The sequence below is a fragment of the Coffea eugenioides genome, chromosome 9 (genome assembly GCF_003713205.1).
Source record: "Coffea eugenioides isolate CCC68of chromosome 9, Ceug_1.0, whole genome shotgun sequence".
Taxonomy (NCBI): Eukaryota; Viridiplantae; Streptophyta; class Magnoliopsida; order Gentianales; family Rubiaceae; genus Coffea; species Coffea eugenioides.
This window is the reverse complement of record NC_040043.1, coordinates 11,757,653-11,772,644: the sequence shown is the minus strand read 5'-3', so window position 1 is coordinate 11,772,644 and position 14,992 is coordinate 11,757,653. Positions and strand designations below refer to the sequence as shown.

General features: G+C 34.9%; 1 protein-coding gene across 3 annotated transcripts; it reads left to right on the top strand.

Moving 5' to 3' along the window:
• Window positions 1-347: 347 nt before the first annotated feature.
• Window positions 348-12,572, top strand: LOC113783643 (transcription initiation factor TFIID subunit 5). 3 transcript variants are annotated; one of them, XM_027329837.1, is made up of 20 exons: window positions 348-546; window positions 851-1,245; window positions 1,827-1,908; window positions 1,994-2,072; window positions 2,152-2,249; window positions 2,345-2,401; window positions 4,325-4,412; window positions 4,557-4,666; window positions 5,208-5,315; window positions 5,463-5,614; window positions 6,776-6,886; window positions 6,993-7,062; window positions 7,155-7,194; window positions 8,429-8,593; window positions 8,745-8,821; window positions 9,399-9,515; window positions 11,449-11,714; window positions 11,831-11,926; window positions 12,010-12,085; window positions 12,197-12,572. In XM_027329837.1, the coding sequence occupies exons 2-20, from the start codon at window positions 1,067-1,069 to the stop codon at window positions 12,248-12,250; spliced, it is 2,025 nt and encodes a 674-aa protein (XP_027185638.1). In that variant the 5' UTR covers window positions 348-546; window positions 851-1,066; the 3' UTR covers window positions 12,251-12,572. The 3 variants fall into 3 exon arrangements, with proteins under 3 accessions (XP_027185638.1, XP_027185637.1, XP_027185639.1); XM_027329836.1 differs by having other exon boundaries at window positions 795-1,245; XM_027329838.1 differs by lacking the exon at window positions 348-546 and adding an exon at window positions 553-643 and having other exon boundaries at window positions 795-1,245.
• The last annotated feature ends 2,420 nt before the right edge of the window (window positions 12,573-14,992 follow it).

The window sequence follows — 14,992 nt, the reverse complement described above, 5'->3', positions numbered from 1 at the left end:
TAAAATAATGAAAAATAATATTATATTTTTTAAAATAAGCGATATAAATTTTGTTTTTATGTTTGACTATATTATTTATTTATTTAAAAGTATGATAAAAATGAAATTAAATTTTCTATTAATATCTATATATTTATTATATATCTTTTTAATTATAATAATTAGTACCTAAAAGTACTTTATTATATATTTTATGTATATTAAAAGTATTATTTTATACTTATAAATATTAAATTAATAATCACCGGTTCAATCGCTGATCCAGTGACCTCATCCCTCTGCCGGTTCTTTACCGGGCCGAGTTTAATAACAATGGATAAAGGCCCCCAACGTTTCCTCGTTTTCGTCTTCTGGCCTCGGGAACTCGTTTGTCCTTTCTTGCTTGAGTTTTGAAGCCTTGCGGCTTCAAATTGAGAGTTGTTTGGTTATAAATATTTTGAGGGCCTACACCCCAAGTTAACAGCGAGCTTAAGTCGTTGGCTGTCCCGGACCGGCTGCACAAAGTTGTCTGGAGCTGAAGAATGCAAAGTAATGGGCAAGAATTAGGTAAAATTTTTTTTTTTCCGTTGAGAGCAGATTAGAATCCCATGAAACTAATTTTGGAACAAATTGGGCTACTGAGATGGACTCCGGCAATGATAAGGTGACTAATTAGGAGCTGGTTGAACATGATTAGGGCTCGAGATTTAAATCGAGTGTTAATATTTTAACATCAATTGGTTCTTTTCATGGTTTAATAATGGAGTCGATTTTGTAGTTAATGTGCTAATTGTGTTTGTTCTTGCTTGTAACAGTGGAATGTAGTAGGCACCTATTGATTTCCGTTTAATTTGAAACAATTTGTGTCTAGATGATAAGAGAAGCTGCATTTGAGAGCTGAGACGAGGGAGGAGTAAATTCGAATTGCAAGCTGTGTGGGATTTGAGTTCAAGTAAGTTTGACGAATTCTAACTTGGGTACAGCACCATTTGTGGTCGTACCATACCCTAGCAGCAGAAATTTTCCGGATATTGGAATTTTAAACAGTATCTTTGAGCAAGAAAGAGGGTAGAATAGAGTAAAAGAGATGGACGAAGAAGAAATTGAGAAAGCTGTAATGACCTACTTGAAAAAGAAGGGTTTCAAGCAAACGGAGTTGGCCTTCCAAGAAGAACAACAGCGACAGCATCCCAAAACCGCCTTGCACTCCACCAATTCCCATGTTGACCCTGAAATCGCTTGTCAAATCCTCTCATTCTCTTCTGAGTGAGTAATTTCCGCACTTCATTTACTTTTTCTATTAGTTGATTGTAGTTGATAATTACAAGAACATAAAATTGTGCCTCCATTAGAAAACTGACAGGATAATGCAGTGAATGCTGAGAGACCAGAGGTAAGATGACAAATTGGATTTGTGTTGGTTGTTTGTAGAAGCAATTAGCTTTTGGGTTTTGTCTGCATTTGTCCCAACAGTCATCTTTTTCATTTTGAAGAGAACCTTGTCGGGATTAAGTTTTAATTTTGCTAGGATAAGCCTGATAATACACTTTAGGTTTGACTCTTTATTTTCTATTCGAATGTTCATATTGAATTATTGTTAATATATGTGAAAGCTAAATGGTATTCTTTTTCTCCTTCCCGGGGTTTGATACCTCCATATCTTCCATTTATAACTATTCTTTTCTATCCCACTTTTTTCTCTATTTGATTTAATATGGTTAATTTTTTTGGCTTAAATGAGGGTGAATCAGCTGAAACAAGACATTTTTATTTTTTTATTTTTTCTTGTTTGTTATATGGCAATGATAAAAAATCACTTAACATATTCCTATTGTTTGGCTATGTAGATTGGAAAATAATCCTGCCCAGTACCATGAGGGATATGGCAAGCTTCGATCATGGGCCTACAGTTCATTGGATTTATACAAGGTTTGTTAAATGAATCAGAGTATTACATTACATTTTGATTCTATTACACTAATATTTCTAGTGATCATTTTTGCCAATTATGCAGCACGAGTTGCTTCGAGTTCTGTATCCTGTTTTTGTTCATTGCTTCATGGATCTTATTGCAAAAGGTCACATTCAAGAAGGTGATTTTTGTTTTTGAATTTTTTTTTGCCACTGCTTAAATTCTTAAGTTTGTAATGAATAATGCTGCTTGAATTTCAGCAAGAACTTTGTTTAATAGCTTTCGTGAAGACCATGAGATGATGCATGGACGTGATCTCCAAAAACTGGAAGGTGTTCTGTCGCCCTCTCACCTGGAGGTTAATTACCATTCTACCTGTACATTGCTTGTGATCTTGGCATGTTTTAAATTTGATTGCAATTTGTCCTCAATTATTTTCTATTATTGTGATAGGAAATGGAATTTGCCCATTCTCTAAGACAAAGCAAATTCAACATTAAAATTTGTCAGGTGATTTCTCCAGCTTCTGTGTATAAAATAATATATTATTGTCTCTCATGGGTGCAAAAATGTTTCTTTGGCTATGATCTTGAACTTCCTTGAACTAGCAGAATGTGCATGATGAGGCATGTACCTTTAGGGATGGCAATGGGGGTGAATTTGGAGAAAAGATGTGCCTGTAATAACCACAAGGCCAACTAAATATACCTCTGGCCCTTTTGAATTCCTTGCCAAGTGATCCTTACTTTTTTGCCACTTGAATATTTTAGTCCTTAACTAGAGTCTTGGAAAATAAGGTTTTGATGTGCAATGTTGGAGATATGTATATTTGGCTGGACTTTTGTTAAAGTACTAAATTGGCCAAATAATAAAAATTATGGATAAATTGGCTAAAACAAAAGTTTGAAGACTAAATTGATTACAGAAAGGAAGTCCAATGATGAAATGAACTATTTTCCTTATGTAAAACCGATATTAAGAAATATCACAGCGAAAAAGTTTGGATGTCAAGATAATGCAAAAGTGAGTTTTGAAATGCTATATGGTAATCTGAAGTAAGCTTGAAAATGCCATTAACAAAAGGTAACAGAAGTTGCACCAATCAGCGTGATGATGGGTGGTTTACAAGATGCCGACTTAGGTTAGGATGCCTATCAGTCTTGGTGTTGTTCATGATTAATTTCATACAAGTATAAAAGAGAGCTAATTGTATGTGTTAAATTAAGGTGAAGAGGGAATTGTGTAGGTTCCATATTTGTTAGTTAAGAATTAAGGAGATAGTTGGGAAAAAAGTGGGGCTATGTTCTTTGTGAACAAGATATTTTGTAGTACAAAAGTAGTTTGACATGAATAGACTGAATAGAAGGCAATCAATTTGGGGTGGAGGAATAACTGTAGAAAACCTTTAACATGTTTTGCTGTATGTGATGCATTTTATTAACAAGTCATGTTATCTAGTACATATTATGGGCACGAATGGCGTGTTCCCCATCAGGCAAGTGAGAAATTTGAACCCCCAACCCAATCCCATTCCCACTGCACCTCATTAACAGCCCCATTTGGTCGGCACCTTTTGGATATCTGTATAATTTCCTTCTCAGCATACTTCCTGTTCTTTTGCTTTCTGTGTGTATAATGCTGAGATTCTTTTGAATTCCGCTTATAATTTGATTTTATTGTATCTAAGATTATTGTATTGTCTCTGCAAATGTAATTTGATTTTAAAAAGCTGGAGTATCAATATAAGGAAGTGCATTAGTACTTTATTAACAATACGAGACTATCAGCGTAAGAAGCTCAATGTATCTATATCCTATGATTTAGGGACGTGAAAGACACATCTTGCATCTATTAATGTCAAGAAATCCATCTAAATTGCATGCTAAGTCAACTCTAAATGAAGAAAGTGTTAACGCTCTGTGCAACTATTGTGTACCATGCTTGTTGTCCTTAATAGACAGCTGTCTTCATTTAGAGTTTACCTCTTTTAACAGTTATGCCATCTGAAGTGGTACCTTTTCATATGAATTAAGTAACATATGTATGTTGGGAGAAGGCTTTCATTCTGCTAAAATTATAAATAGCAAACTGAAGAGGAAAGAAAGGGGAAAGAACTGATGCTTTGATTAAATTGGGAACATGAGACAAATTATGCATGTAGCTTTGGGTATTTAGTGCTGCACACTAACTAGATTATATTTGTCTCGTAGAATGCTTTGATTACAGTACAGTTTTACATTAGTGCTAGTCATGAATTCAGACAACCTAGTTTATACTTATCTTCTTATCCGAGCCTTAGTTTCTTGGTCTATTTATGGTCCTTCAGTTGCATTTTTCTTTCCTTGGGGAACAAGGCCTCTGTTACCAAGTTTTATACTGTGGTTTCAGTTTAAACACTATACACTCACTTTCTTTTTTTTCCCCCCCTGGCAGTACTCTTATGATCTACTGCTGCAATACCTTCACAAGACACAGTCTGTTGTAATGCTTGGACTAATAAATGAGCACATCAACTTTCAAGGTACATTTGCACAGATCTCACTTGTAAATTAACTATAAATGCTCAATTATAGGGTGATGATTGCTCTTTATAATTATATTTGTTGATGTTTAATTCCACTGTATTTTATTGTTGATGTTTAATTTCACTGTATTTTATTGTCAGTCTCTCCTGGACAACCAACTTCAATTTCTGATGATGCTGAAGTTGTTACACTCATGGGCAGTGGCCAGGATGCCGTGAATCTGATAAATCAGAAAGAAATACATTGGGGGGTAAGTAAAGAAGCAGATGACTGGAATTAGGTTCACCTAAACATTTATGAATCTATATAGCATATTGCCAACAGCTAATTATACTTGGATTAAGTGAGTATTTGAATATGAAATGTGATTTGTCCTGGTTTGTTTTGATTGTTTATGACATTTCTAAGGAGAGGGGGTTTGCTCAAGTACTTGTAACCTATAAATGTTTATGTTTCCGCCACTAGGTCAAAAAAGAAAGTTCGAAAGGAAAAACTGGTAGTGCATAGTCAATCGTGCAAGTACAGGATAGGGATTGGCTTATTGGTGCGACAGAAAACAGTATGAAATGTCCTTTGGGTGGAGATCTAGTTTTGTGCTGTTACCTGCTGCTTGGGAAGGATACAAGTTGTAATTTTTTTTTTTGGTGCTGCTGTGACTAATCTAATTCATTATTTACAAGGTTGTGGGTGGATTAGACTAATGTTGCTTGGAAATTGAAAGTGCTTATGTTTAAGTGATTAGTATCATATTTCTCTTGCAAAGAGAAGCATCACATTGTAAATTGCAACAGTTGCTTGAAGATAGTTTGGAAGAAAGGTTGGAGAAGGCAGGAGCTCTGGTTCCAGATTCAGCAAAGGTGGATGGAGAAGCAAGGGAAGGAGAGGTGGAAGAGAACAAGGTGATATGTGGTTGTTTTTTAGTATCATCTCTTATATTGACATTCTACCATTATTTGAAATGTTGTATTTGTATCCTTCCTAATGGAAGTTCTGGCTTGTCATTTTTTGAACCTTATGTTTTATACTGCTACTCTTTGCCTTGTTAGAAAAGACCATATGAGGGAGGAAAGCAAGGTGCTTCGCTCAAGAAGTCAAAAAAGGATAAGGTTGCTACTGCAACAGGCAAAGCTTCTCGTGTGGAGACTAGCACAGTATCTGTGGCACCACGTGTCAAACCAGAGCTAACCTTGCCATCGATGTACTTTGCTGACATTCCTTATGCATTTTGTTTACTATGTCTAAACTTTTTAAATCCTCTTATGGTACTTCTGGTGTAGAACACAGATTTAGCATAATAGCAGTAATGGACATAAAGGAGCTTTTCTTTTTGGCTGTAAAACAGTGGTAAAGAGAAGTGGTTTTTGTACAATCATCTAGCTAATAGGAGAATAGTTGGATAAATGTTTTCTTTGCCCTCTTTGACATGCTATGTGTACACAGCTCTCTGCTATGTATTAGACAATTCTGTGGTTGTGAGCAAAATGACCCCAGCAAATGGTTTTGTATTCTCCTAACTAGTTGTATAGGCCTGTGGACAGGTCAAAACTGTAGGGGTGCGTGTGTTGTACTATAAAATCTGTCATGGGAGCAACTTGTTGATCCATGTTTACCAAACTAAAGAAAGTGGTTAGCAATCAGATAACCATTTAGTTTGTCTCATTCATTTAGTTATGTAAAGGGCCAGGGCCAACTCAGTGCATTTGGTTTTCACCACAGTGGGTTCTTTGTGTGGCTTACTTGTGCAGTCTTATCCTTGTGCAAAATAAGTGGGTGGTATCATTTATTGACCTGGTGACCATCTAAAGTGAAGATGTATTACTTTAGTACCATCTAATTGTGCAGTCTTATCCTTGGGAGCAACTTGTTGATCCATGTTTACCAAACTAAAGAAAGTGGTTAGCAATCAGATAACCATTTAGTTTGTCTCAGACATTCATTTAGTTATGTAAAGGGCTAGGGCCAACTCAGTGCATTTGGTTTTCACCACAGTGGGTTCTTTGTGTGGCTTACTTGTGCAGTCTTATCCTTGTGCAAAATAAGTGGGTGGTATCATTTATTGACCTGGTGACCATCTAAAGTGAAGATGTATTACTTTAGTACCATCTAATTGTAGAATGGACCTGTTTCTGAGGACCATGTTCCACCACATCTATGAAGGGTCTTTCTTCTACACAAACTTATATATTCAATTAAGTAAAAGAATTGACAAGTTTCTTTTCTATAATTTGTTTCACCCATTTGTTGCATTTATAATTTCTATTTCTGTTCAATTGCAGCTTATATATTATTTTTTGTGGAACTTTCTAGTTTGTTTACATATTTTCTTGTCTGAAGCACTCTAATTGTATTTCTTTCTTAGACCGGCTGAGGTAGAGCATTCTATTCTTGAAGATCTCCGGAATCGGGTACAACTGAGTAGTGCAGCTCTTCCTTCTATCAGCTTTTACACATTTATTAACACACATAATGGGTATGTGATTCAAATTTTGTAAAGCTTTATTTTGGATTGCTAGATTTCGAAGTTCTGCTTTGTCATCTATTGGTATTACTTGCCAACCTCGATGCTGGTCTTCTAGGTTAAATTGTGCGTCAATATCCCAAGATGGATCACTCGTTGCTGGTGGCTTCTCAGACGCATCGCTTAAGGTTTATGAATTCTTTTTGCTATTGAATGTCTTTCGCGAACTTTGTGTTTTCTGCTGTTTTTATTCGTACTAATCTAGAAATCATGTTTCCAGGTTTGGGACATGGCCAAGCTTGGGCAACAAACTGGTTATGGTAATTTTATTGACCGTTTTGCGTTTCGGATCATCTAACTTTTCCTTGAACATGCAATCTCTCTCTCTCTCTCTCTCTTTTTTTTTTTTGCTAATCTTGAACATGCAATCCCACATGACACTCTTTGATTTATTCAAGACTTTTGTTAAAATTGAGGCTAGATTGTGTATATCAAAGCCAAGGTAGACTGATCAGGCTACTTGTCAATGTAAGAAGCTTAGAAAACAACCATTCTATCTAATGACTTGGACACTTGGAAGTCTGCGTTCTTCTTGGATGTTTGAAGACTGGAAACCACACAACCATTTCTAATTACAAAGGTAGAGATGTTGCTTTAAACTAGTGGAACAATACAAAAAGCCCCTGGATAGAAGCTGGATTTTCAAATGCTCACTCTAACTTTTCTCTTGGAAGAGTTTGACCATTATAATGATGCCCTTTTGTAGTCCTCATTTTAAACACTGATTTGTAATAATCGTTGGGACAGGTCTCTGTAGTTTCAGGGTTAAATTAGGATAGTCGTTGTTAAAGTGGCTGGTCAAATAATGAAAATGTCAAGAAGCTTGTTTTTTGAATTCTGTTGGTGCTAGAGAAGCCCTTGGAATGAAAAGCGTCGACGTTTCGAAAACTCTACTGACAGTACCTTTTTTCTGTTTTACTTTATTGAAATAAAAAATGCAGTCAACTCTGGGAGGGGATGAATGTTTCTTAGTGCATGATAAGTGTTAAAGTAGAAATAACATTAGAAAAATTTTTATAGGATGTTGAAGATTGATTGATTTTTACAAGGTTCATCAATCCTCTCCTGTAGTTGACCTTAATGTCCAATTGTTGTACTTGAAGAAACCACACTTTATTCCGTTTCTTGAGAGAATTTACACTCTATTGAGGTTCTGCATATTCTATTATCTACGGTTGTAAGGTTTACTTGGTTAGGATTAGGTGGCTGCCATTCTTCAGAACAATCTCATGTATCACCTTGAAGCATTTTTGAGGAAATATAAACATGGAAGATAAATTGATCGTCCTTATTTTGGCATTTAATAGAGTACATGCGTAGCAGCCTGTAGAGTTTAACTACTCAACATGCCTGCTTTGATAAACTCAGATGTCTTAAAACTCCCTTAAGTACTGCACGCATTGATTTGTTTTTCTATCTGAGATTATGTATTTAAGAACAATGTGTCCCTTACTAGGATATGAAGTAACAGTTAGTTTGAATTGTCTTCTTCAGCTACTTCGCAGATAGTAGAGGATTCATATCCGAGTGACTCTTTACTTGGTGCAAACAGTGGGAGAAAATCATATACATTATTTCAAGGCCATTCTGGACCTGTATATTCTGCTACTTTTAGTCCATTTGGAGATTATATTTTGTCTTCTTCATCAGATTCAACAAGTATGTGCTAATTTGCCGGCAACTGGTTATTGGTTTTACATACCCTGGTTATGAATTCTCTTTGTTATTTCTGTTTCTTCAATATCTCATTTCAATTCCTGCAAGTGCTTCTCAGACTGGCATTCACTATTATAACACTATCATTTTGCAGTTCGTTTATGGAGTACAAATTTGAATACAAATCTTGTATGTTACAAAGGTCATAACTACCCCGTATGGGATGTTCAGGTAAACCTTTTTATTTATTTTGTACAAACATACTTGTGCTTGTTAAAGGTCAAAACTGGGATATGACATACCTGTATCTGCTGTTAATCATTTTAATAACATATGAACATGAAAAGAGACTAGGCAACCTGTAAAACAGCTTTTTGGAAAGAAATTTTTGTATCGTGATTTTCATTTGGTGCCTGATTCGTTTATTGCACTGCATTTCAAGTTTTGTTAGAGGAGCATCTGATGGGCATTACCTTTTGTAGCACACTTCATTTTGTCTTTAGTGTTGTCCCATGCACTTTTGCATTGATTTTCTTCTACAGAACTTTCATGGTTTGGAAATTAACAAGCTATTTTAACAGCTTTGTTATTTTCTTGAGGAATATTCTTTTAGCTATAATTGCTTATTGGATCCACAGTTGTATTTTGTGGAATTAAGCATAGTTGACAGTTCTAATGGTTTCCATGATTGCATTAGCTTCTTACTGTTCATGATTGTGATCATTCTTTCAGTCAAACTATTGCATGTGTATAAGCTGTTAACTTTGATCTACTTTATGATGTGTGTTCAATTTTCATGTCAAAGCAGTTCAGTCCAGTGGGACATTATTTTGCCAGCTCTTCACATGATAGAACAGCAAGAATCTGGTCTATGGACAGAATGCAGCCTTTGAGAATCATGGCTGGTCACTTATCTGATGTAGATGTAAGTATAGCACGGTGCATTATAGTTTGCATTACTTTTTGAAGGTTTCTGGTAAGGTAGAGACTGAAAGCTCCTCAGAGTGATGGACAGACGCTTGACTTTATCACTTCTCAACTATTGCCTTCAATAATTTTTTAGGACTGATGAGAGGGATATTTCCTCAATATTTGGACTACTCATGCCTGCTTTTGATAAAAGGAATAGATAGTCTGAATGTCCTTATGACAGTATTCAGTCCCATATACATACTGAGATTTTTTTTTTAATTTGAACTAGATTGGAATTGCGTCTTTTATGTTGGTTCAATTTCTGTGTTATATAAAAGAAAAGCTATATAAATATTACTTTTCATATACATTGGTTCTGTAGGATCATTTGGCATCTACAAGGCATAATATTGGTTTTGCCCTCTGAACTGCTTATTCTTTTTAAATATTTCTCATGAGCCACATTTTGTGCAGCTTATGCAGGATTTTTTTAATTTTATTTTTTAATTTTAATGGCTCATATCTGTCTTTTTAGTGTATCCTTGTCCTTGTGCTGTTCTTATTTTGTGCATGCACTTTTATATTGAGAGTATTGTTTCTTAAGAATCCATTAGCTGTGTACTCGTCCTTATTCTCTTTTAGTTCTGTGCAAAATAAAGTACTCCCTCCCCAAAGGAGTGTTTTTTGTTTGACAGAGCATGAAAATAATGCTTTTTGTTTCACAGAGCATGAATACTAAGAGAGTCAAATATAATTTATTGTTTAGTTTAGACTGGGAAACATGTTTTGTCCATCATGTTAGTCATTTAAACAGACAGATAGGAATATGGGTGCTACTTCCTTTTCAAGTTTGTCATGTATTAGACAGGAGTATATTACAGATTTCCATGTGATATAGGTGCATCTTATTTGGAGACGGATAAAAGAAGAGTTGACATTTTTACTCCATTGTGGTTTTAGGCCTTACATGTAAGATTTTGATGTTTCTTTGGTGCATAGAAGTACCAAACTGTGGTTCAGGACCATGCAGCTGTACTGCTTTGTATTCTTTTTCTCTCTACTGTTTTTGCTTTTATTTTGAAGATGTTATCACACAACAATCCTGCACATATAGTTTCTGAATGCCAACTCTTTCCAGGAATCAAGAAATATTAATCAAAGCCTGAAAACATTGTAGTTCTCGTGGGTATTGCTGTGCAGAGTGCTACAGTTTTGGGTGGACACTAATTTCTTTTGTGCAGCTCCCTGCATATCTTTTCTCCCCTCATGTAACTTTTTATAAACCTTAAGCACTTACCTTTATATGAGCTTTTCACACTTTTGAAGTGTTTTCTTGATGTCCAAACCCTTAGTACTGTTTGTTTGGCTGTGCGATCACATTATTGTCCTCGGTTTGGATTCTGTGAAGTTTAGACTATGGGCAAACGTTTGGAGCTAGTTTCTGGTTTGACATTGTGGTTTTGATCCACAAATGCTGATACACATTTAGCTTGGAAAGTTGGAAATTGATTGTTTTATGTACACACACAGTTTAAAGATGTAATGTGGTCCTTTTTTTAGAATGTACAGACTATACAATCAAACTGGCGATCATAATACTTTCATGTTTGAGGTGAAAGTGAGGTACATATGGCTCTTGAGCAGTACTTCAAGATATCAATGAGTCTTGTGTGTTGCTAAAATAATTTTGTGTCAGCTGTTGAAACATGCAAGTATGACCAGGTGTTCATACAGGCAAGTATGACATTGATGTATACTTGTTGCCACCTTTTGCGTCTTTCCCTACTCTTAAACATGTTGTTTGCTTTCCTATGACTTGCACTGTCATGTAGCTACAATTCTTTTCAAAAGGGTTGTCTTTTCAATGTCGAATATTCTCATAGCTATTTTTCCCTGTGTAAATATCTGACTTCAAATATTTTCTTGTGCAACTTTTCTTTGTGTAGTGTCTGCAATGGCATGCTAACTGCAACTATATCGCAACTGGATCTAGTGATAAAACTGTTCGCTTGTGGGATGTTCAAAGTGGGGAGTGTGTAAGAATATTTATTGGTCACCGGAGTATGATCTTATCATTGGCTATGTCCCCAGATGGACGATACATGGCATCTGGTGATGAGGATGGTACAGTTATGATGTGGGAACTTGCCAGTGGTCGTTGCATTAGCCCCTTGGTTGGTCATACATCTTGTGTATGGACACTTGCTTTTAGGTGGGACACAATTTGCATATCCAAATAAAATCCCGCGGCGCTTCTTACTTTAAAATAAAGAGAATAATGAAGTATTCAAGCAATTAATCTGTTATTACTTGTTATTCATGTCTCAGTTGTGAAGGTTCGCTTCTTGCATCTGGTTCTGCTGATTGCACTGTGAAATTGTGGGATGTAACTGCAAGCACAAAACTGTTAAAGACAGAGGACAAGTAAGTCTTACTCTGTGCATGGCCATCCATCTGCTTTCCGATTATCAAGAGAATCACTTGTTATTTGTTTTGATTATCATCAGTAAAACTGGAAGTATAAATAGACTCCGGTCACTGAAGACTCTACCAACAAAGTCTACCCCAGTTTATTCTTTGCAGGTAAAGTGAGCTTTACTTTCTTGTTTTCACTGATGTCATAGTTAGTTTCTGCAATTTAACTAGAATAAACAAGTAACATAGTTACCTTGTGTGTTCATTCATCTAAAGCAGTTCTCACGGAGGAATCTTCTATTTGCTGCTGGAGTACTCTCAAAAAATACTTAAAAAATGTGACCTGACTGAAAGAACATTCATCATACTGCTCTATGAACATGTTTCAGCAGCTAGTTGCGATTCCTGCAACTTGTAATTTTAAAAAGGAAACAGTTGCTGTAAAATATTCACAGCTAAACTTTTGTTCTTGCATCTTATCTGCTGTAGGCCTTTTCATATGCAGTTGTAGTAAGAATTTAATTCTATATTGAACAGCTGTTTCCATATGTTTTACATTCTCTGCGTCCAGTTTTTACATCTTTAAAGTATACCCGACTATGCAGCAAGTCTTGAAACTTGCATGTTTTAATGAGACTTTCAATGGTTGTATGCATCGGCATGAAGTGTTTTTGAGCACGACCCAACTTAGCACTGTTCTGAACATTGCTTGCCCTGTTTCTTCGCACTCTTATCCGCCTCGCCAAAAGAAGAAGGAATAAAACAGTTATTTATTGATTCGGTTATTTTGGGATTGGCTATTTCTGTTTCTGAGTGTATTGTTCGAGTCATTGCTGAGGGGTGTGCGGTTAGATAGATGAGATTACAACAGGGAAGGAATCTACTTTTGTTAGGTTGCTGGTTATTCAATTCAATCTGCGATATTTGCAGATTTTCTGAGACATGCTGAGTTCGAATTGTAGATTTTCCGATACATGACAGCTCCAATTGATATAGAGGTTGACACCTTTTCTTGCCTTTCCAAGTTTATGTTTTTATCTAGCATGTTTTTGGGAAGGAAGACCAGAACTGCAGTTTCCGTGAGGATTAGGTGTCTTTAGGCCTGATTTTCATAAATTCTACTGTAGCGGTGTATATGAAAAAATTGTTACTAAACAATTGTATACACTAGCACAATAAGAGCATATAATAGAACTTCTTTACATTGTTTAGAATTATGTGCCAAAAGTTGCTTTTGTTTATACCTGTTTTAATGCAAATGTGGGTTTTTGTTATTGTATTCACAAGAAGTTGTAAACTAAAATCGGTTTAGTGGTAATGGTAATCATTGTATCTAAAATTAATTACTTCGAACCGACAACACCATGTCTATTTAAAGCTCCCTATGGTCATTATTACTTTTATCAGTGCACAAAACATATTTTCATAAAGTAGATACTATATCAGTCATACATTAACCATTTCAAAGAAGGGATGATAGGTGAACACGTTAGACGCAAAAATAAATCAATAAATAAACAAATAAAATTAGAAACACAAAAAGCAAGAAACATTAACCTTGGTTCTTAAATAATCAAAAAGCTAAATGTGATATTGATATGATAATCCTGAGCAGAGCTTTTAACGAATCAAGCTGTTTGTAAATATGTACATGTTTGGCTTATTCGAATTTGAAAATAAGCTCGATCATGTAATAAATAAATCAAATTCGAACACAATGTTAAACTCGTTTGATAATTGAATCGCGCACGAACTTGTTCGTGAACACATATATAATTATAAAAATAAATAAATACACATATAACTACATTTAATATTATTAAATATATATTATATTTTACTAAAAAAGTAATTATACATAAATTAATATTATTTATTTTTTTTAAACCAAGAAATACAATTAAACTTATTTTAAATAATATATTATTTATTAAAAATATAATCAACTCATCTTTAAACTCAAATTTTAGTTTAAGTTTGAGCTCGACTTCGACTCACTTAGTTTAACAAGTCCAATTTGCATTCGAACTCACATATGTATACAAATAAATGAATCAAATTCAAGTAATACTTATGGTTCGTTTAATATTTGAGCCCAATTCAAACCCTTTTTGTATAACATACAAAGAGGGGCTGAACACCAAGTATTCGATGCTATCTAGCTGATTAATGCTCTAATCCTGAGTAACAATCATAAACATGCCATATATTGAGCTTTTCATATTAAACATAATATTCCTGCTAAGCGTATGCCCCATGCTTCCCTAGACACAATGTCCGAACCCTGCTTAAAAGATGGAAAATGCTTCGTAGACAAGAACCTTCTAAAAACAACTAAAGAATAAAATATGAAAACTACCAAAAAGAAAACGATAACTAACATAGAAACTACTAAACAAAAAAAATTACTATGGCGGGGTACCCTAATTAGAGCCCTAAAAGGCTTTTGTGGCAGCTTTATTGACATAAACAACTTCATTTTTGGGTTCAAATCCTGTATCATAACCCTAAGTTCAAAACTAATTTGCAGAGTCGTTCAAAACTAATTTTTAGATTTAACAAAGAATAGTAAAATCGTCATGTCTTAAAATATACATGTGCAACATCGCAACGTTTGTACCAATGGAAAAAATAAGTGCAAAATCAAATTTCTTTAAGAAATTATTTCCAAGTCCTTGCCTTGAGACATACACTATATTGTGATAGCACAAATTTTTTAGGGGTTTTGGAATAGTGTACGCTTTATGTTTTAATATGGCTTTGTAAAGTGAGAAAATTTTGTCTGGTGAAGAAGGTTTTAGCCAACTAGCAGTTTTAGTACACATCGTTGTTAAACTGTGTCCACTAGTATGGTACATTATGCACATGGCAATAGTTTCATTTATGTTAGCACAAATACAATTGTAGGGTACGGAAAACCTAAATGATGCATAAGCTTTTCAAAATTTATACCTTTGTCTTCCAATTGTATGTTTTTTTGCCCCTTGATCCTTTAAAACCGTGTAATTACAATTTTTTGTGAAATTCAGATATATTTTCTAGCAAAAACCTACCTTGAAAAGACATAGTTTTGAT